The sequence below is a fragment of the Emydura macquarii genome, unplaced genomic scaffold, assembly GCF_026122565.2.
Source record: "Emydura macquarii macquarii isolate MOO-44397 ecotype Brisbane River unplaced genomic scaffold, CSIRO-AGI_Emac_v2 contig_3390, whole genome shotgun sequence".
Lineage (NCBI taxonomy): Eukaryota > Metazoa > Chordata > Testudines > Chelidae > Emydura > Emydura macquarii.
In genome coordinates this window covers 2,804,844-2,827,719 of record NW_027133527.1, presented here as the reverse complement: position 1 = coordinate 2,827,719, position 22,876 = coordinate 2,804,844, and the positions used below count along the sequence as shown (strand labels likewise).

Here is a 22,876-nt window from a genome sequence, read left to right as displayed (position 1 = left end):
GCCGTGCAGATGCGACTCTGAGAACTGGCATCTTCTCTCTGGAGCATTTAATGGTCAGGGGTGAAAGGGAGACCTGTGCAAAAGGCCTAGCGCCCCCCCCCCCCCCAGTCCCCTCAAATAATCACAAAGCTGGGGAGTCACTTGCAAATGTATTATAGAGAGCAGAGAGCAGCCCAGCTGCCTGCTTTCAGTGCCACCCATCGGCTCCCAGCCCCCGCAGTTGGCGGTGGCACCCCCAGTGCGGCAAGGCTCTCATGCGGCCCCCAGCTGCCCAGGGGCACCGAGGCCGTCTGCAGCACTGACGCCCACAGCCGCGGGTGGGCCTGCCACGCGGGAAGCCAGGCTCGGGACGCTGCTCCGTCCTCCTGCTTCCTCGCAGCTGTTGGGAGACGGAGGCAAAATTCTCCTTGCCCCGCAGCCAATGGGATTTACCCTGGCTAGTGGGGAGGTGAATTTGGCCCCGGATGCATGGGAGGACAGCATGTTTGGCTTCCAAAAGCAAGAGGGAGCATGCTACCCCTGCTACACTTCCCAGCCAGTCCAGGCAGGAGCACTCACCCCCCGCCCCATCTGCGGCAGATGTACAGGAGAGCAGGCACTACAGGTGTGCTTGCATCACACCCCAGCCCGCTCCGTGGCACGGAGACAGTTAATCACACCCAAGAGGCAGGGCCAGATTCCCGGCTTGCTGACACCAATGTACGTCAGGAGACACCCCGCCCCAATCCACGCTGGCCCCCCCATGCGCACCCAGAGCAGACTCCCGCCCTGCCCCAGCCGGGGGGTGTGGCGGAGGTGAGGTCGCTGGCTGGGGGCAGGCTGAGGAAGCAGCCCGGCTATGAAGGGCTGGGCGAACCCCAGACCCGGACATCAGGGGCTGCCTCTCGCACAAGGGGGGTGTTTGGGGGTGGAATGTATTTTAAAGCCACGGGGGCGAAGGAAGCACCTGGTCTCCGTCTCGCCGCCTTTGTGCTGCTGCTGTGTGAGAAGCAGGGCCGGCCCTGAGCTGGACGCTAGATCTGACCCCTCACTTCCCCGCCCTGCCCCAGATCTGACCCCTCACCCCCCCCCCCCCCCCCAGATCTGACACCCCATCTGCAAACCCCCCGCCCCCACCTGGCCCAACTCTCGTCACCTTGCTGATAACGGCAGGTGAAATTAGTGGGGTGGCCAGCTCGGTCGGGACGCTCCCCCCAGCCCCGCGTTCTGTGCCCTGTGACAGGGTCTCCGCCCTCCTCCTGGCTCTGGCGTTACGGCACCGCCTGGAGGTCTCCGTCCGGGGGTGGTTTTAGGTCCGGTCCGAGCGCACAGGGGAGGCAGCCCCAGCTAGTGCCCATAGGACACAGCGGCAGCCGCGAGGGTTGCCATGGAAACCGAATGCCCAGGCCCTGCTCCTCTGGCCCAGGCCTAAACTGCGGGTCCGGCCAGCTGCTGGCTCTGCCCCACGGAGCCTTTCACGCTCCAGCAGGCTGGGGATGTGTGTCCGGATCCACAAACTCCGAGGCCTCCTTGGCTGGGAATTGGTTCCTGAGAATTCCCGCTCAGCAGCCCAGGGCCCAGACTTTGTTTCTCAGCTGCAAGGCAGACGGGCCCCTGTGAGCAGCCAGTCTGACCTCCCACTGGACACGGCCTAGAACCTCCCTGGGTTCCCGCCTGATTGAGCATGAGCGGCTCTTCTAGAAAAACATCCATCCTTCCGCCTTCTCCTCTTCACTCCCCCTCCCCGCCCCCCGCACTGCGGAGACGCTGGAATGGGGCTTCCCCCCCCCCCCCGAGATGAGCCTGAACCAAACACCCCAGAACTCTGGGGTGATCAAAGGGCAGAGCTCCATCCTGTCAGCAGCCCATGGCTCTATAACCAGCCAAAGCAAACGGCCCCCGCCAGTAGACGTTGGAGATCTGGGTCCCGCTCTCAAGTCCGCAGCGGGAACCCATCCCAGTTTCCTTTTTATGATGCCACCCCAGAAATACACGTTACTTCCCCCCTCCCTCCCACGCCTTCTCCGTGACTTTCCATTTGGGGTTTGCCAACCCTGCAGGATTGTCTTGGAGTCTCCAGAAATGAAAGATTATGTCATGGGATGAAACCTCCAGAAACATGCCCAACCAATGTGGGCAACCCTATTTCCATTGCAATCCACCAGCCCGTGGCCATGCCCTTGGAGAGAGTCTGTAACTCAGGCAGAGGTTCTGGGCCCACTGCAGGAGCAGGTGGGCGAGGTACCGTGGCCTGCGATGTGCAGGGGGGTCAGACTAGAGGGTCATGCTGGCGCCTTCTGCCTTCGAAGTCTGGGAGTCTGCGTGTCAGTCCTGGCCCCGTCAGGACTGCGTGCACCACTTTGAAAACAGGCCCATGTTATTTGGGAGAGGCTCAGGCTTTGTAAACTCACCCTCCCCTTGTGAAAGGGGAAGTGGCGACTCTCCAACACCTGGTTAATCCAGGGGCGGGTGTTCCCAAGAACTGGGCGGGTAGGAAAGAACAATAAATGCTCTCTAATAAGGGAGTGCAGTTAGCAAATGCTGAATCATGGAGGAAAGCAGGTAGATGTAGTTAGGGCTGCACTATTTCCAAAGGCGTCAGTTTGCAGGCACCAACACCTGCACCCAGTAGAGGCCTGGCCACACAGCAGGCTGTTGCGATTAAGGAGGGCTGCTAAGAATGTGGCTCACAGCTGCTCATTAATGCCCAATGAGCTGGCCAGGATTAATGGCTTTGTGGTGTGTGCCAAAAGGAATCAGCGATTTAGGCTGTGATTTCAAAGGCTCCCCATGGTAACCAAGCAGTGAGTCACAACAGCAGGGCGTGCGCATGACGTCGTGTTCCTTCTCACCCCCCCCCCCCCCCTCCCGCTCCCCGGGGGTCGGGACAAGGACGGTTTGCCTCAGTGCTGCAGGGGGGAGCTAACGCACCAGAGCGTGCGCTGCGCCCATTTGTGAGCGCCAGGAGCAGGATACCAGCTCAGAGCGCTGTGTCAGTCGGATTGATTGATTTTACCCCAACTCGAGCTGTGCACATAACCCGGGGGGGAAGGGAGCTGTTCAGTTGGCTGGCAGTTATCAAGAGTATTTGTTTATCAAAACATTTTGATTCAATTTCAAAACTTTTTTTTAAAACGTTTTTGCAATTTTCTTGAAATAAAATTTGGGGGGCTGAAAAAGTGAATTAAAATTGGAAAAATGGAAATTCCAAAACCAAAAATAATTTCAACCCCTCCCAAACTGAATCCTCTCTTTTTGAAAAGGTCAAGAGGTTTTGTTTAAAAAATTTGGAATAGTTTTTAAGGGCTTTGGTTTTTGTTTGATTTTTTTTTGACCAAAACTAGTCACTGAAATTGACACGCGCTCACAAAATGTGGCAGTCGGCCTGAACCTACACCTTTCAGCTGCCAAAAATGTCAGAGGAAAAGTTTTGCCCAGTTCTATGCCCACTTGTATTGTCGTTGCTCAGTTTTTGTGGAGCAGGCTGGTAGATGTAGCTGTTCGTGACGTGAAGCTTGTATGAACCAGGTCTGCATGCAATCCACATGGCGCGTACACAGCCCACCAGGATGTGATGACTTGAGGCTGTTCTTCAAAGTATTGTTCGGTTAAGTATTTCTGCACAGACACTCCTGGAGGCATAGTCAGCAGGGACTGAATCTGTGACCTCTGATTTAAAAGCACAGGCCTCTACTGCTTGAACTAAAGAAGGCGGTCTAGTGTATTTTGGCCATACGAGCGGACTCAACCCTGTATGCACAATCTCGTCACTCGCAGGTGACAAAGAGGCATTTGGGAATGACAGTCCCATGGGAGCCGAAGGTGAACTTTAGCACACCTGTGTGCACACCCTTCCCATACTTGCACAAAGCCAGATTACAAACCAAAAGCAGTAGCTGGCCTTCTTTCCAGCTGCCTGCTCTCACCCTGTGACAGCACCCAGCAGTGTGCCAGGCCCTTTCCTTCTTCCTCCTCCTCTGTCAACAGCACAAACTCTGGCCCTCTTTCTGACCTGCAGGCAGACCTGTTCCGCCGCTAGGGTCGATGCAGGGGTTCTGGTCTGGGTATTTCTCGCGAGGGGATCGTAAAGTTGAAGCCTTGGCTACTGTTTGCCTTTAATCTGATTTCTGTCAATACACTGCGTGCGAGATGGTGCTCCTCCCCCCGCCAGCACAGGTGTTGAGCTACGGGGAGGGGGGCCGGGCGTGCACAGAACAGGCACAGCAAGGGTCAAGGAGACGCTGGCCGGAGAAGGGTGGGCATCTGCATTCTACCCCGACTCTGCCACTGACTCTCCGGTGATCAAGTGCTCAGGCCGATGTTGGTCAAGCTGGGGTGCTGGAACTGGTTTCACGGGGAGTGGCCGGTGCCCAGCAGCTTTGAAATCAGGCCAGTTACGTGGGGGTGCGCCGATACCGCCCAAAAACACACACACAAATGCAGCAGCACGTCTCAGAGCCTGGGTCAACAGACTTGGGCTCGCGCTAGGAAGCGAGAAAGAGCGGCGTAGACATTCAGACACCAGCCTGAGTCTGAACGCCGACACGGCTCTTTTTAGCACCGCAGTGCAACCCTTGACCAGGCTCAGAGACTCTCTGCCCCCCCCACCTCCTTTTTCGAGGGGGGAATGTAGACGTGCTTTAGGTACCTAACTTTGGAGTGGGATGCCGATGGGTGTGTCTAAACGTGCACAACAGTGGCATTTCAGTGTAAACACTCACTACAACTACAGGAAGGGTTTTCCCATCGATGTAGGCAAGCCAGCTCCCCGCGCCGCGGTAGATGCTTGAAGAGAAGAATTCTCTTGTCCACCTCGCGCTGTCCATGCCAGGGGGTGGGTGACGGAGCTACCTCTCTCGGGCGTGGATTTTTCACACCCCAGAGACGTAGCTGTGCCATTGTAAATTCCTGGTATTGTGCAGCCCTAACCGTACACACCCAGCTGTGAAAACTGTGTCTTAACCCTTCCGGGCCTAAGTGCTGTATCTCCAAAAGGAGGAGACTGAGACTCCCCTACCTCCCTGGTGCGTGGGGAGGCTAAACTCACACAGGTGCTAGAGTGAAAATGCCTGTTAATTAAATTAGATCAAAGCCGGAAGATGACCCTGCAGAAGGGAAGAGAGCACCCAATGCGGGTTCCAGCTCCCTGGCCACACGCACATGGAATGACGACTCACCCCTTGGTTTTTGCTGCGTATGTTTCAGAGAAGATCAAAGGAAGCTACATTCTGATTTGGGTGGATCCCTTCTGGCGATCCCCCAAATAACACCTGGAACGGGGGCGGGAAGGGAAGGTCAACGGCTGGCAATTATCTGGAGAAAAACTTGAAGTGCCGCTTTATCATCAATCACCTAAGCAGGCTGTTGGACTGTATCGATCACATGGATACCGGGAGCCTGCCAGGTGGAACAACAAGACAGGAAGGTGCTAGGTGGGGAAATTCACCCAGAACAAAGTCCGTGCATCACTTAGACCCATAGGGCTTGCACGTATGGGGATATGGCCACAGAGCAGCGTACGAGGCACCGGCTTTTGCTAGCCATCTGGGGAGCGGCAAAGCTCACCCTAAACGTCTCGGCTCAGGTATTTTAATTTATTTTTAAGACTGCTCGAGTCGCGAGAGGAAAGCGGTTTCCCTGGAAGGGGTGCGCTTGTGCGGCTCCAGGGCATTACCTGTTACAGCTAAGACAACGGCTCCGACGACCATGATGAGCGTCTGCAGCGCGTCGGTGTAGATCACAGCTGCCAGCCCACCTGCACGAGACGGGAAAGAGACACGGCGTTGGGGGGGGTCCTCGCTCGGCACCGGGCTAGGCTTTGTTGTAATGTCACAATAAACCCAACCATTCACCTGGCGACGTGTCCGTCAGTTATTGACCCTGGTGGAGGATGGGACCTGCCTGGAAGTGCCTCCACCAGGGGTCAAAGAGGAAGACCAGCTCCGGTCGCTATTGGGTTGTGGGACTGAATAGCCCCACGTGGGTGGGATGGGGCCAGTTGCATAGCCGGGCGTGTGAGGGTGTTGAGCTCCCCCACAAGCACTAGCAGAGGGTGCAGTGAAGGCTGAACGCCGGGCCTGGCCCCCAGCACAGGATACACAGAAAAGGGAGGGGGCAGAAGGGGATGGGCGTGCCTGGAAAGAACCACGCCGACACAATTTGCTGGGGGACTAGAGAGTGACTGGGCCATCCCCAATACTGGGGTGATGCATTGCTTTGATTGCGAGGAGAAGATATTGGGCCAAACTTTCTGGGCTGGCGTGACTCCCCTGGCACTGACCATGAAGGGCACATCCACCCATGGTAATAATTCAGGGGCCTGCCACGGATATCGGGTGCAGTGGGCTGAGTGTGGGGCGGAAGCCAGGAGCTCGAGAATACAACTCCCAGCTCTGTGAATGACTAGGGAAAACCACATGGGTCAGCGCACCAGTAAAACAGGGAGAATACTGGTTATTACCTACCGCCCCAGCCCCAGGGATGAATGAGTTGATATTTATACTCTTTGAAGACGAAGAGCCCTAAGTATTATGAGAAGCAGGGAAGCTGGTGGTGAAGTGCGCTAGCTAGATAAGGTGGTAGACCCTCTGAGATTGGTCACAAAATGGGGATGGTGCAATGGCAGCCATCATTAATAGGGGCACGAGAGACAATCCAAGGCATCTGTTGGAGGTGGAAGAAGTTACTGCAAATTAGAAACCTGCTCGTGCAGCTTTCACCCAGGCAGGCCTGGTGACTTCTTCCACGGGCCAGCTCACATGTGTAAAGGCTGCAGGAGCAGGTGGGCAAGCAGCATCTAGAAGGCCAGCCGTAGAGGACAGGGGATCCCGAGCCAGTGAGCTGAGAGGTGTTTCAGCTGGGCTACCACTGGCGAGAAGGGGAACGGAAGCATGGCGCGCCCGACAGAGCGCCGGCCTCCGCCGCCTCGCAACTTACCAGCGATGGTATAGAGCGCTGTGACCGCCAGCATCAGGCCTGTGGAGAGGTAGAGGTTCCAGCCCAGGCAAACTTGTACAAATAGGGCCCCCGAGTACAGATCTGTCTGCATGTGAAATAGAGAACGCAACGGTCGGAGGAGCTCCAGGAGGGCCTGCGGCCATGCCCTGGGAAGGGGACAATCTACCCAGAACACAGCACATTCTTCCCAGCCCCCAGCTGGAGGTAAGTGCTTCCCCATACGGGCGCGGCCTGACATGAGTTGGAGGTCTCAGCCCACTTCAGCGGACCACAGGACAATTGGCACCCAATGGCCGGGAGGGCAGAGGACCGACCTGCCCTTCCCACCTAGTGGTGGCCCCTCCAGGGCAGAGCTGCGCGGGCAACACGCAGGGAAGCTGCAAATGCCACTTCCCCGTGCTTGGCCCGTTTGGGGAGAAATGGCGTACAACAGTCGCCAGGGCGGGCAACCCAGCCTCTCTCCTTCTCGCGAAGGGGCCTAATCCTTAACGAGGCGGCAGCGTAGTCTAGCGGCTAGCGCAGTGGAGCAGCACTCAGGACACCTGGGTTCTGTTCCCAGCTTTGGGACCGGCCTGCTGGGGGGACGTTGGTCAGGTCAGTTGGCTTCTCTGTGCCTCAGTTTCCCCCGCTGTAAAACGGGGCTAATGATACCGACCTCCTGTGTGATGCACTTTCAGGTCTCCAGCTGACGGGTGCTTAGAAGAGCTGGGGATTATTATTTATTATTACCTGCAAGGCGTTGGCATGTCCCCATTCCCTTTAAAATGAAGGTGAGTTGGGGTGCTCAGCCCCTCCCAGGATCAGGCCTGTCACTCACCCATTTAATAGGTCTTCCTGCCCTGCTGCCGCCTCTACAACTAAGAGCTGGGCCCAGACAGACTCAGCACCTCCCCCCGGTACGGAACTCATCCCTAGCACCCTCTCTTCCTACGGTCCTTTCAGCAGAGGATCTCAAAGCACTCCAGAAACATTCATTCATTACGCTTCACACCACACCCTTAACAGGCAGGTGAGCACCATCTCCACTTTACGGATGGGGAAACTGAGGCAGAGCACAGTCATGTGACTCCGCCACAGTCAAGCAGCAAGTCAGCAGAAGATTCAGGAGCAGAACCCAGGAGACCCAAATCCCCCTGCTTCTGCCTCACGTCTTTGTCGTTTCAAACTAAAATGCAGGTCACTATCTCACTAGGAGAGGACCTGGGCAGGGTCATTAATTCAGATACCTTGGAATGAGAGAGGCTAGCTCCCAGTTACGCTGAACTGATATCGACGCATGAGGCACGCCTGGTTTTCAGCAACACGGAGCAGCAACACCTTTGAGTCTCTCACAGCCTCCAGGCGGCATGCCCCCGCTTGGAAGGAAGCGAGCGCGGCGTAGCACCAAGGGGAGGACGGCCCAGGCGGACAAGAGGGGCGAGCTGCTTCCATGCACCAAGCCAGACCCTCAATTCTTCAGTGAAAGGCCATTAAGCTGCAACATACATCCCCTGGCCCTCCACACAGAGAGGGGGTGATGGCTGGGAAGAGCTGAGGGCACCAGCACCCAGCCTCCCAAAAGACCCTGTACCTAGAGGGGGTTGGAGGGGAGCCCTCAAACCCAGAGACAGCAGGAGCTCTGCGCCACAGCCCAGCTCTGCTCCTTGTTTCCTATTTTCTGTCCGCTCGGCAAACTCATTTGCCGCCTTTGTCACCCTTCAGCAGGCCAGAGAAGGGCCCCGCCCCTATGATGGGGAAGGTGGGGGTGCAGCCAGCCTATTGCTCTCTGCTGGACTGGATTTGTCCCTTGGCACCTGTGCCACCTTTGAAAAGGCTGCCAAGTCGTTTCCCGGAACTCCGCTCCCCGCCAGCTGGAGTGGAACGCCGAGCCTGCTGGAGCTTCGGGCCACGTGCCGGGACGCTCACGTGTGCAGAGGGAGGGAGGGGATCTCGCCCCAAGCAGACCACAGACAGGATCCGAGCTGCCAGAGGGACAAACAGGCCTGGCAAGCCCTGTGCTGAGAGCAATCCTGAGAGGGATCTCTGGGCCTGCAGTAGGATTTTGCATTTCTGTAGCCCTCTTATCCGAGGACCTCGGAGCAAACAACTAGCACAACCCCCACACAAGGTCATTAAGAATTATGCCCATTTGGCAGATGGAGCCACTGAGGCAATGGGTGTTGCTTGCACTCGGGCAGCAAACAGTGCCAGAGTCAGGGATCCCACCCAGGAATCCTGACTCCCAGCTCTAGCCACCATACAGCACAGCCAGACGTGCAGCCCCCAGAACAGCGGTCAGGGCGGGGTGCATGCCGAGATGGGCCAGAGGAGCCGCTCTCACTCCCCCTCTCCCCCCCGCAGGCTCTGCGAGCCGGAGCACAAGGAGATGTTGCTATCAGATTGCCACAGGATGCCTGGAAAAACCCCAGCCAAGGTCACATGGGAGAGACGTGGCTCCAGGGGGAGGGACTGGCTGCTCCAATCCGCCTTTAAACCGCGTGATCCAATGAAACGTCGTATTCGACAGAAACCCCGGGGACAGTTCCCGCGCAGCTCCTCCCTGGCAACTCGCTGGTTGCAAGGTTACCGCCGGCCTGGAGAGCTCCCTCCGGGGCACCAGCCCCGCAAGCCTCATTCATTCCTTCTGCCACAGCCAGGGTTCGCAGCCTCACAGATGCTCCGAAGGCTGGGCCACCACAGAACGCCGGGCAGTAGCGTCAGCATGAGGACCGGGGGTGGCTGGACTCAGCCCAGCTCTGGACACAAGTCTCGAGATACCCAGCAGCGCCGGGAGATGGAACACGGGGGGAAGGCCAAGAGTTACAGGGGTTCCGATGAAAGGCTCTGGACTCGGTTCATTCCTGGCGTCTCACTCTGCTCGAATCGCGTGGCTCACCGGGATTGGAACAGAAGGACCCTGCCCTACGCTCCCCCCCCCCATCCCTTCCGGCCGTGGGAGCCTTCCTGGCGTGAAGCCTGCGTGCAGAGTCGAGTCCAGCTTGTGGAAAGAGAAGTGGGAGGTGAGTTCAAAATGTAGGGCCAGAGCCTCAGCAGGTGCAAAGCAGCCAAACTCCACTGACACCCATTTACACCCGCTACGAATCTGGGCCCTTTTCGGGTGAAATTCAGCCTGAGTTCCCACAGGGCAGGTAGGTGGGCGCAGGGAGATGTCATTTAGATCTCTTTGTGCCAGTCTCACAAGCGATCAGGCCTATGCCATGAGACGACATGCAGACGAAGGGCGAGAGATGGCTATTAGAAAGAGACCTTTTCCAGGATGAAACTTGGACCCAGACCAGACTGGCAATGGGAGACAGCATAGAGCAACGGCTAGCGCACCAGCCAAGGAGTCAGGAGAACAGGCTTTTATTCCAGTCCCTGCCATTGGCCTGCTGGGCAAGTGAGTTTCCCTGTCAGTACAAGGATACCAACGCTCTGAGAAAGCACCGAGATTGCCAGAGGAAAGTGCTAAATATAATTCATGCCCCAGACTCTAGTCACACTTTCTAAAGCACCTTCCACACCAGAATCTCGGCTCCTGGCCTGAGAGGGGCAGGGCTCCAGAGCATGCCTTGTGTTTGGAGCACAGGAAGGAGAAGTTGTCCAAGAAATGCAAACAGCATGGTGGAAGGAGCAGAAGACCCCCGTGTTCTCCAAGTCACGGGGGATTAGCACCTCCCACTGCAAACAGATCCAAGGTGCAGATGTCCTTCCTTCACCAGCAGCCGCCCGCTTCCTGCCAGGTCCCAGCTCCCAGGTGGGAGCCCGGTGGCAGCCTCCTGCGTCTCGTGAGCTGGGCTCGCAGCTGGGTGGCAGCCACCCGCGCCCCGGCTCCGAGCTGAGAGACAGCCTCCAGCACCCCGGCTTGAAGACGGGCAACAGCCACCTGCCCACATCCCTGGGTCCCAGCCGGTGCGGAAGCCTCCTCTGCCCCAGCTCGGATTGGGTGGCAGCCAGGCGGCAGCCGCTTGCAACTTGCCCAGAGGGCAGCCCCCCCTCCCTGGCTCAAAGCCCAGTGCCCAGAAAACTTGTCGATTTCACGGCTCTAGCTGAGCACTGAAACTGACAACTACGACAGCCCCAGATTTTACCAGTTACCCTCCTTCCCTGTCTCTCTCTCACCCCTTCCTCCTCTCAAATCTATGGCAAAAAATTTGGCACAGCACTTTATATTCCCCAGCATTGGCATGCCACTCAAAGCCTCCTTGCTTCGGCCAACATCACCTCTAGCCCAGCTACATACTTGAGTTGTGCACCCCTGGTGTAAAGGTGGTAACCCTACCCACACGAGATCTGACATCTGTCATGTCACGGCCTTATATACTCAGCCCTTCTTCCAACATCTGGCTCACATTAGTCTGTAAACATAAAATCCTGTGGAAAATTGAGTGTTGGGTATTTATTAAAATTTTCAGAAGTTAGAGGGTGTATTTGCTACTTCAAAGGTTGAGAAACACTGCCCCAGCGGTTCTGCACACTGGTAAGCAAGGAGAAGGAATCCTCCCACCAGGCTGCCAAAGAGTCACTCCGTGGCCATTACCGCTGCCTATGGGCTGGAAGAAGGAAACCAGGATTTGCCCCTAACTGCACAAAACATTTGACTGTTTGTAACAAACAGCCGGGCAGTTCATCATTAACAAACGTATGCTGGAATGCCTGGACCGGGCCAGATCTTCTGCTGGAGTCAGCCACGCTCTGCCGAGGATCTGGCCCAGCCACGGTCGAAGTTTTAGTTAATGGTTCTGGCTCGGTTATTAATTTGCCTCAACTCCGTTCTGGCCAGGCCATCTCCAAAGGAGAGGCCAGGCCAGTATCCAGGGTCCATTGAGTCCTTGGATTTTCTGCCGAGACTGTCACGAAGGGGTCCATTGGTGCTGATCATTTCCCTGCTGGGGACACCTTTTCACAGAGAACATGGCCAAAGCCACAACTAAGCCCTAAAATAGGACGTTTGGTCAACTGCCGTCTCCAAGCCCCCCGTGAAAGGAGCTAGATGCCAATGGCTTCTTCTTGACGATGCAATTCCACTGCAACAGGATTTGGCAGGAGTCAGAGACCAGCAGAAACTCACCAATAATAATAAGGATACCCAGGGCCACGCTCCACCCTGAGACTCCAAGGGGGAAGGTTCTGCATCCCCTAAGCCACCTAGTCCCAGCACATGGTACTATTCATTGAGAGGATCATCCTCCATTTGTAGGACCACGATGAAGCATCAGCTTCCACCCCAGCATTGAGCTGGGATGAAAGGAGCCGTTGCCCGTCACGTTCCCTGCAGCTCCCCACGTGCTCTTGAGTGATTTATCATCTTTCATGTCAGCACTTGCCAGCTTCCGAGCAGTCGTTCCGGTGAGTGCCCGCACCCCAGCAAGCATTCCCTTTGCCTCCTCGCCCAGCTGGTAGGACCCAACCTTGGAGAGCAGATTTCAGAACGGCTCCTCCTGAGTGTCTTAAGGTCTTACAACGTTTGCAGCACCATCTACAGCTGGCTGAGAAGGCCTTTAATTCCCGGCCCTCCACCTTCTTTGCAATTCTGCTAGGGTGGCAAACAGGGCGAGAGCATGTGACTGACTGGGTAATAAGCCGTCCCAAACACAAAAACAAGCTCATTAAAAGCAGGCCTGAACCATTCACGAGACAAGTCGTTTCAATCATAAAAGGAGGGCAAAGCCTTTGAAGTCAGGCCCTTTGGCTCGGGAAGGAGCATTGCCCTTCCCTGCATCCAGGAGTGACCTCACTTGGAAACTGGCTCTGACCCAACGCCGTCAGCACGGCACAAGAGACAAAACAGGCACAAGGCAGTGTTTGGATTTAATGGTGTTAACCCCGTGGCCTCGGCAAAGCCAGGATGTCCATGGAACGAGGCAGCCATGGACCATACATGATCTTTAAAGCAGGCTGACGTCCATCGTGTGCCAAAGGGGGCTGCCCCGTCCGGATAGGATGCTTCTGTATATTCCTATGCATTGCCAGCTACGAGCCGGGGACAAAGACCCTGGGGAAGCCCATCCTGAGTGCCTGAAGTCTAACACCCCACGCTGGTGCCCCACTTTTGCCAATGACCCCACTTGAGTTGGCAGTAGGGTTTGAACCTGCAACCATCAGCGCTAAAAGACTCTCCCCTGGAGGGTGAAGTAGCGGCAGCCTCATTGACCTCTTCGGTGGACTTGCCACTAGATGAAGACCAAGACACATTTTCCTCTTCGTGGGCAAGACACTGGTTTTGATAGCCACACTGAGCAGGGCTTCCTTCCCCCCCTCCCCCCCAGAGACGCTGTGCCCAGTTGAGAGCTGTGTGCCCATATGCAGTAGTGGCTGTTTTGTTGGGAAAAGTGAGTAATGGGGACAGCTGGCAACATTGTGTCCCCAGCTTAGCAGTACAGGACGTTTCCGAGGCATGCACGAGAGCAGCACCGGCAATGATACTAGCTAGGGAAACTGTTATAAGAGCTACTGATGCACATGCTTCAGGGCACCAGCTGGGTCAGGAACAAATTTTCCCCCTGAGATAGAATTGCCTCGCTGGGTGCATTGTGGGTTCACACTTCTCTCTAATACATCCTACAGCAGTCCTTGTGGGAGGCAGGAGACGGGATCAGTTTGTCCCTGTGTGCTTGCAAATATTCATCCTAATGCGTGGCTGGCGACAGCTACCTTATCCAAATCCACCCCGAAGGAAGCTGCAGCCAGTGTATTCTCCTCGGCTTGCCTAGGCCAGTTCCACTACCGCTGGGTTCTGCATGAGTCAGAGACCAGCTGAGACGCACCAGTCACAATGAGGCCCTGCTTTGGTGGAATGCAGGGACAATAAATAGTTGAGGAACTGCAGGTTTAAACAAAGAAGAGGCCCAGGGTGGGGAGCAACTCTCAGGGCTTTGGACACCAAGCCTAGGTGTGGGGAGAAACACCAAAATAATAGCAAAGGTTTCAAGACCCGCAGGTATCAACTGCGCCAGGCCGGGAGAACCCAGTGAATGAAATGAAGATGCAAAGTCCATCTGCTTTGGGATGTTCTGGCCTGTGCGATGCAGATCAGACCGGATGATTGCAACCGTCCTTTCTGGACTTCACACCCAGGAATGAATTTGCAAGACAACCGCCATTGCAAGCGGCGCAATTAGATATTTGTGATCCAGATCCAAGGGAAGCCAGACAAACCAAAGAAGCATCCTCAGAGCCCAGCAACGAGCTAGGTTTCAGTGGGTAAGAGGACCAAAGGGAGGGCAGCTCTGATGCTCTGGGTAGAGATGCTGCATCACACAGTGCTAGCCGTCCAATGATTGGGGGTTTCATACTTGCATTTCTTCACATCCCTCACAAAAGTTACTCCTGATGCCTGCTGTGAGTTTCAGCCCACGTCAGACGTTAGTGGCCAGGCTCTGAACCTCTGAAAACAGCTGTTTCCCGTGGGAAAGCCACAATGACTCTGTCAGATAAAGGCAGGATCAAATTAACTCACATATCCCAGTCCTACAAGCCGAAGAACCTCTGGGATTTTCAAGGGGCCCTCAAAGTTTGCAGCTCCACTCCTCATCACCAAGAAAGCACGGGCCCTCACGGCTTTGAAACTGTCCACACATCTTCAGACTTGGCCTGGGAGCCCGCACAATACGTGTGCAGCGGTGGGACGCTCTGCAGGCCGCTTATGGTTTAAACACCCAAATAGTGGGAGAGGGAAACCGGGGCAGGAGCGGGTCACGCCGCAGGTCAGTGGCAAAGCTGGGAAGAGAGGCCAGGTCTCCTGATTCCCAGGTCCGAGCTCTCTCCACGGGCCCAGTCTCATTCAGGGCTACCTCAACCAGAGGGCGATTACCCATCAGGACGTTTCACTGACATCTCACTGCCTTCCTGGCGCTTTTCCTTCCAGAAGACGGGCAGGCTGCCCCGTACGGGCACCGCACGCCTTGTTTTAAGGATCCATGCCAGGAAAACGAGGATGCAGGGCTCCCAGATCTAGGCTCCAAACCAGCCTCAGGGGCCCTGGGAAGCAAATCCAGAGAAAAGCCACGGCAGGGTTGGGAAAACCCACCTGGGCAGGAAACGGGGCAGCACCCAGCACCCGCATGGGAGTGGGCAGAACAGGCGCCGTACGGATGGGTGGTGAGCGCCCCCTTGTGGGGGAATAGCTACACGTCACCAGAAGCAACCCACGGTACAGCGCTTCTCCAGACACCACAAGACTGTGTTCTCACGAGCAAGTTGCTTCTTGTTTCACCCGTACATCTGCCCAGACCTCCTCAGATCCACGCATTAGGTCATCCAGTCCTGGTCCCAGGAGGCCACGCAGGATTGTCCCCCCTAGAGCACCTTTCCCGCTCCATTCTGCGCCTGCACTATTGGTTTCCTCTCTGGGGGTGCAGGATCGATGTGGCTCAGGTCTGGGTTCCCCCGCCTCGCTGCCTGCAGTCCCAGGTCGCTCTGCATCTTGGGCCTGGCGCCCGGGTCTGGATGACAGCTGAACTTACATGCAAGAAACTCGCGAGGCACCAAGCAGCCCAAGAGGCTGAAGAGAGGCGCTTGGGTTGCTTTTCATGTCTAGAAACCACTAGAAACCTTGAATGAGGCCAGGACTCAGCTATTACTGCCCTGTGGGAATCGGACACCTCCTGCAGGTGTTTGGACCATCCTATGGAAAGCAGCCAAGCTCCCTCTCCCTGCAACCCAATTCCGTGGGATGATCCCAAAACCCCAGGGCCAGGATCTCATCAATCTATCTCCGGCACGGCTAATGTGCCTCTCACTGGGAAGACCAGGCACCGAACGTCCTAGTTATTAGCAGTGAGCATCTTCTAAGGGCTTGTCGTCACCACAGTTAGATCAAGGTATAACGCGAGGCTTTGCCCCACCCTGAATTCTGTCCACACACAAAAATCTCTAGCTCGAGTGAAGTGGTGCTAGGAGCTTGTTGAAGCTCAGAGTGTTGTTGACTCCAGAACTAGCAGTGTAGTGGGGACAGAGCAGCTTGAGTTAGAACAACTCCTCAGCTGCTAGATCCTGTCATTCTGCTAACCCAGTCCCCTTCGGTGTAGCCGGAGGAGTCTGCTTTCACAGCGCAGTCACTCTCCTTCAAGCCAAGCTAGTTCCAGTGCCGTCATCCAAGCTGAGCACCCGTGTTGACACTCTCTGCAATGACGCAGGGGTTCTCCCATCGCCGGTTAATCCACCTCCCCAAGAGGTGGTAAGAAAGATCAATGGAAGAATTCTCCACCGACCTAACGCCGTCTACACCAGGGCAAAGGTCGACTTAACTAGGTCACTCAGGGGTGTGGGGTTTCCTCACCCCTAAGCAACGCTCCTGGGTTAACCTAATTTTTTAGCATAGACCTGGCCTGTAAGAGTACAAACAACCCCTCCTTGGTTCCCACCTCTTCTGACCTCTGGGTGATTCAGCTCTGCCTCCTCCACGGCCTCCAACAGCTGTTTTTATAGCATCCCAGGCTCCCTCCCAGAGCCCTGCTCTCCATCAGTTCTCCCACCCACTGAACACAGGTAACTGTCTGCTTGATGCAAATCAAATACAATCAAAAGAGCCCCCCTCGGACCCTCCCATGGACAGGTTTGATTGCTTCCCTGGATTTTGCCCAGGTGTTCAGTACCAGAGCGAGCCAGACAGACGCCCTGGGACACCCATTGCTCCGCAGGCATCAGTGCGACCCAGAGCCATGGCTACTGACCGATATCTTGGTGAAGATGGAGAGCAGGAGTGACAGGGCTGAGAGGTACAGCCGGATTCTCTCCCCTCCGAACCTCCTCTGGAGATACTCCGGCACGGTGACGATCTGAGAGACAGAGATGCACAGTCGCTACGCTGCGTGGCAGCTGCACCCCAGCTCAGAACGGGGAAGCACCAGGATGGCTAAAGGGAGCCCTGCACCGGAGGGACCTGCTGACGCCTCCCCATGCCAAACAGAGCCCAGGAATGGGTGCAGTCCCTCTTAACCCAGGGTGGGGGGGATTTGGGGTAGCCTGGCAACCTCGGGCAAACACAGCATAAGCAGCCACACAGGGCACACACTGTGCTCCAGCGGGCACCAGCCGGCAGGCTCTGGGGGCAGGAGAGGGGCTTGGTGCCAGGCAGGGAGGGACCTGCATAGCCCCTCTGCCTCGAAGACCCTGAAATGAACCGATGAGTCTAGGAAGGGAGCTAGTCTTACAAGGCCTGATGTCACTCTGGGCACCGTAGCAGCAACGCAAGGTCATCAGGATAAGCAGAGGTAGGAATGTTGCTAATATCCCAGCCTCAGTGGGGAATCAACAGGTGCCAATAACGAACTACGCACAAGCGAGCACACGCACCCCTGCTGTCTACTGGACAGAATCAGAACGGCCCAGGTGTGTGTCATGCACCCCATCCTGCAGGCTGGTTATGGTCCGTACAGGAGCGGGGTCTGTTTCGGGCAGGCTCAGGCACAGAAAGCAGAGCTCACCCAGGGGGAGGGTTCACACACATGCTGCCCCGAGTCGCCGCCAGCCGCAGGGGCAGCACCTGGTAACAGCAGTGAAAGCAGGGCTGTCCAGCTGTGCCCGGGATACTCCAACGGTACCTACCCCCGAGGAGATGTAGACGGGTACGAACACCCAAGCCAATGCCAGCAGGACGTAGGTCGCCTATGGAGAAGCAGGGACACAGCACAGCCCGGTAAGTCCCAGTTCTGCCCACAGCTGGGCCTCCAGCTGAATGTGAGAACCCGCACTGGGTCATACGCCCGCGCCGGGCCCAGCCCCGCCCTGAGGAGCGCAGTCGGATCTCCATGGGCCTGGCTGTGTCCAAGGGTGGGCTATGGACCTCCCTTACGGACACAGGCAGGGACACGTGGCCTGACGAAACTCACTGCCCCTCTGTGCTCAGCACCCGGCATTGCTGACTGCACAGATTTCACGTTAACTCCTTAAGCGCTGAGCACCTCTTGCAAGCCTAAAGCCTTCGGTTAGTTGCAGAGGCCAATGGCCTTCCGGACAAACGCTTGGAAAACCAGTGAACTTGTTTTGGGGCTAGCAATCTGCAAGAACGTGCCCCGTTGGGCTGTCTGCAGGGCTTGGACTTGGGACCTCTGGATCTGGATGCATGACTCTCCCGGGCCTGAACAAAAGCACCAGGTACGTCAGCTAAACATCTGTATGTGGGCCCGCCAATACAGGGACACAGAGAGCTTAAGAAGGGTTACACGTATGTTCCCCATCAGCACTAATGGGGTTACTTGCAGAAACTGTGGGTGCCCCGTCATGTCGGTCCTAACAGGTTCCAGTGACTGATTAGCTTAATCATGCAAAGTGACTCACATTCAATTCAAAGCCAGCCACTGCAATTCCCCCAGCAGCTCCAGTCCCAGCCAGTCCAATAAAGAGCCCGGATCCTTCACTGCTGGCGAAGAGGGAGGCTCCGATCTGCAGAACAGAAAGCAGGGAAAGCCAGGGGCGGGCACAGCTTAGCTAGGCGTCGACCTCTTTGCAACCGCCTGCCTTTAGAAGCGGAACACTGGCTCCATCTGTGCTGTCGATGGGACCGTGTTAGGTGGACAGGTTTCAGACAGGGCTCGCCTGGCCGGCACAGGGCAGGGATCAGTGCTTGGCAAACTGCAAGGAGCCGTAAACTCAAACTGCAAGGAGCGTAAGCTGGAGGAGCTGATCCACCAGACAAAGGCGGCAAAGCCACGTTCCCAAAAAAAAAAAAAATCTACCATTCCAACTCGTTTGCTCTATTGCCTTAGAAGCAAGGATCCAAAACAACACACAGCAACTCAGACAGTCTCACGGCCCCTCAGGGTCTCGTCCAGCCCTTGTCTCCAGGACTTCCCTGTCCTCGGAGCCCATGCAGCTCTTATGAGCACCAATCCCATGTGCCCCATTGCCCAAGAGCCAGGAAGACTTGCGTGATTTCCTGTAGCCAGCAGGCCTGTGATGGGCAGAGACAGCTTCCAGTTAAAGGGCCCACGGGCTAGGACAGGTGCAGGGGGACGTGCACATTCAGCTCACCCTGATCTCACTCACCAGGCCGCTAAAAGGCTTTCTCGTCCTTGGGAGGCATTTGGGAGCCCGCGGCTTCCTTTCCTCATTCAAACACTTGTCAGGGAACCACCCACCGTTACGTTCGCCGCAGTGCAGAATGCCCCATGGCCGGGCAATGCTGCCCAGGCCTGAGCTGGAAGGAAGGGGCGCGGGGAGGGGCAGGAACATGAACATATTGGTTGTAATGAAACTGGTGCCACCTACAACTCTGCAGGAGTCACAACGCTACTCAGCAACAACGGGGATAGAATTCAGATCCTGCTGCTGCAAATACCCCGGACCCAGGCTTAGACTGGCCTACAGGGAAATCTCCTAGGAGATCCCTGGGTTTGGATGCCCTCAGACCCTCCGAGCAGTGGCAGGATAAATACAGATTCCCTTGATCTGGGGTCCGAGTCCTGGTTGGCAGGACCCAGCAGACCACAGACCTTCAGAGAGGCCGCAGTGAAGAGGGACCCCGCCACTGGAGAAATGAGGGTCTGGAAGGCATGGCTCTAAGTCAGGAGGGGCGGGCTGGTGCCGGCTGCCCATGGCGTGAATCCAGGGCGTTCCTGTGTTATGCATTATGGGGCATGATCCGAGGTGTCCAGTGATACATCGCCAGGTAATACACTCAGTTCAAACACAAGAGGCACCCCATGTGGCAAGCCAGGTACGGAGGCAGCATAATATTAGCTCCATTCTCTCTGGGCACTGGAGGTGATGGTGGGTTGATGCAGCATGGGCCACCGCTGTCCCGGAAACCCTGCTGCCCTCCTTTTTGTAAGGGCAATGGCTCTCCAACAGACGCCCAAGTGAGAGACCCGGACTGTCCTGCATAAAGGGACAGAAGAGAAGCCAGCGGAAGAGGGAGATGGCATCTACTTACCGGCCACCACGCCATGCGCCTGCCAGCGAGGAAGTAGCCACTGAGCGTATGCCTATTCACCCTGCATGAGGACTGAGAAGAAACAGAGATCAGCATGGAAAGAAACGAGCCCTGCTCCCGCAAAACCATCCTAGACAGCGACCAAGAGGTAGGCACCTTTGGATGGTGAGCGCGAGCCATGTGACGGAGGGATGATTCTAACACCGCCACCTCACTCTGATCTAGAGCAATCCATTGCAAAGAGCTTCACACAGGAAGGCAGCATCATTATCCCTATTTTACAGATGGGAAAACTGAGGTGAAAAGACTTGCCCCAGTCACCCAGCAGGCCTGCGCCAGAGCAGGGACTACAACACAGGTCTCCTGAGTCCCAGTCCAGTGCGCTAGCTGCTAGATCATATGACATTGGGGCTAGCTCCTGGAGCAGGATGGAGCCCATCAGGCAAGGGTGGCCACAGAGGAACCTCTGAGAAACAATCATAGAGGATGAACATGCTGGACCTCAGTGCTGAGCAGAAAGGCTTGGCTTGGACGTACCACCACCCTACAATGGTTGGAGTCAAACCTGCTCACATCCAATAGCTGGAGGCCAACAGAGGCTGAGAACCCTGCCTGCGTTGAGGTTTGATTCAACACCACGGGAAGTCAACGGGAATCCTCCTCTGGACTGAAGCGGATGTTAGTGAAGGCCCCTTATGCTGCCACAACAAACGGAGCTTTTCCTTGTGCTCAAGCAGCAGAGGGGCGTGCTATCGTGAGCCATGGACCCTCCTCACAGGGGAGGTGCGGGCGCGTGGATTAATAATGAACGGATCTGACCCCAGACAGGTAGAACAGGCAGTTCACTTTGTTCCCATATAGGAGATGCTGCTCTGCTCTAGCCTGGCCTCAGCTTGTCTCTCTCTGAGCAATGAGCATCATAAAAGAGAAACAATTCTTTCCCATTCAGGATTACCTAGGGGCTGTAAAAACATTTGCAAATGCGTCTCTCTCTTTTAAAAAACGGGATCTGCTGAAGTGACTCCCTCTGGCCCCACCTCCCCCGTGTCCTGGCCTTCTCAAAACCCAGCCACGCAAGGTGCTGAGTACTTGGCTCCCTTCCTGCAAAACACTTAAGCACATGCCTAACTTTAAGCACGTTAAGTCCAGTGAAGATCTTTCAGCCAGCATTTCTCAGTGAGTTTGATTAGAATCCTTAGCTCTTCAAGTTAAAGGCAGATGGGAAAATACCTTAAGTCATACAGTATGCAGCTGGGCCCCAATCCAGCAACTCCTACTCACACAAGGAGCCCTTTTTCATTGGACGTGTTTGAGGACCACTTGGTTGCAGAATCAAGCCTGTACAGCCTAATCTTGCAATCAAAGCCATGCAGGTGGACCCGATTGCAGGATCAGGGCCTTAGTTTGCAAAGCACTTGGGGTGGCGTGAATGGAAATGAAGCACCCTCCGCACCTCGCAGGCTGAAGTCCAGAAGGGACGCTGCTAGAGGCGCAATAGTAAAATATAACTTTTAACCAATGAGGATTTCAAAAATAAGGCTCCCGATCCTTGCAAGCGGCACCTGAGAAGCGTGAGAGAGAAGACAGAAATGGCCAAGATTTCAGTACACGACAGCAAATTAATTAAACAAAAAACCCTCTTACCCATATTCCCACAGCCACGTTCAAGGCAAAATAAGCCACCACGACAATAACGTCAGCAACGTTGAACAGCTGCAAAGGGGTAACTGATCCAGCGGTGGAATTGTCCCCCATTGTCCCGCCGCTCCCTGCCCAGTCTCAGAAAAAGCAGCGGAGTGTCACAGAGACAATCACTGACTCAGTAACTGGTTAGCTGCATGTGGGAATTGATCATTAAACAAGCCAGAACTGGGATTTTCACTTTGCGAAGTAGTTTGCATGGCTTCTGCCTCCCTCCCCCCTCTCTGTTAACATATGGCCACTCAGAGGTCCAGGAATGTAAAGCCAAGTCCAGTGAATTAGGCAGCTGTTGAGCTACAAACATGATTTCAGGCTGTCTGCAACCAATGGGCCATAAACTGGCTCTTCTTATGCTCGGACTTGAATTGAGATGCCCCTGAGCAATAATCCTGGAGGCATGTTCTTCAGGTATTTAACCATGGGCTTGACGTTGCTGTTTCTCAAGGCCCAGCAAGATTTAGTCATTCTCTCCTTCACTCTGAATGAATGAAACCTTTGGGCTGCTATGGGAAGCCATAGGTCTGTGAGAGGATGTCTCTCTCAATGATCAACAGAACAATAAAGTTTGAAACAGAGTAGACGGAAAGTTTCCTGGCCGTAAGAGCAATGGCACTAGAACCACCGTCAAGGGTTTTGTCGAAGACTCGTTTCTAAATGAATGTTTCTGCTGATGAGATCATTCCCTCCAGAGTACAGTTGTGGGAGAAAAAGTGCACTAAGGTTCCTGTTTTCAAATTTGGGTGCCAACAGTTAAGGCCCTAGGTAAATAGACTGATCGCTACGGGGTGGAGAACCTCCGGTGGCCATTGACTTTACCGGTTTGAAAATGTTGGTCTGGATTGGTTGGGACCACACATTTCCCTCCAGCACTGCATTCTGTGGAGATAAGATTTACCATGGGAGGAATTTTGATATCACAAAAGGCTGAAGTGAAACCAACAACTGCTGCAAAGACACAACTTCTCTTCGCTCACGACACCCTGGCAATTAGCCATGGCAGGAAAGCAAAAACAGGCACATTTAATGGGTCTGTCACAATTTCACTTGAAGACAACAGAGCCCTGAAGTCAAAATTTGTGGATTCCTTTGTCATAAAAGAGGAGTAGCCAGCACAAAGCTCAGGGATCAGATGCACTAACAGAGTCCTAAAAAGCCCAGTCTGCAGCCATCTTCAATTCTACTATGATGCAGCAGCCTGAAGAGACTCCAAACGCCAGCAGACACTGCTCCATCTTCTTTCTGCTCAGAGAGCAGCAGATCAACTATATTTTTGTGCCACTTTTGGCCACTCCAGCTTGCTCCCCCACTCCCCATGAGGATAGGGCTACAAACACCTGTTCCTGTATTAAAAGGACCAGTCTCTGCCTTTGACTCTCCTTGAGCCTC

At 55.4% G+C, this 22,876-nt stretch overlaps 1 protein-coding gene across 1 annotated transcript in view; it reads right to left on the bottom strand.

The window, feature by feature from the left end:
• The window catches only part of SLC5A10 (solute carrier family 5 member 10), a 76,714-nt gene extending 55,151 nt beyond the window's left edge, over positions 1 to 21,563 (bottom strand). The window contains exons 1-7 of the mRNA XM_067534362.1: positions 21,434 to 21,563; positions 19,790 to 19,861; positions 18,196 to 18,300; positions 17,464 to 17,523; positions 16,590 to 16,694; positions 6,916 to 7,021; positions 5,654 to 5,734 (exon numbers count right to left, since the gene is read on the bottom strand). Coding sequence (XP_067390463.1) covers positions 5,654 to 5,734; positions 6,916 to 7,021; positions 16,590 to 16,694; positions 17,464 to 17,523; positions 18,196 to 18,300; positions 19,790 to 19,861; positions 21,434 to 21,544 — 640 coding nt within the window. The 5' untranslated portion in view covers positions 21,545 to 21,563. The remainder of the gene's footprint in view (positions 1 to 5,653; positions 5,735 to 6,915; positions 7,022 to 16,589; positions 16,695 to 17,463; positions 17,524 to 18,195; positions 18,301 to 19,789; positions 19,862 to 21,433) is intronic.
• Positions 21,564 to 22,876: the final 1,313 nt, after the last annotated feature.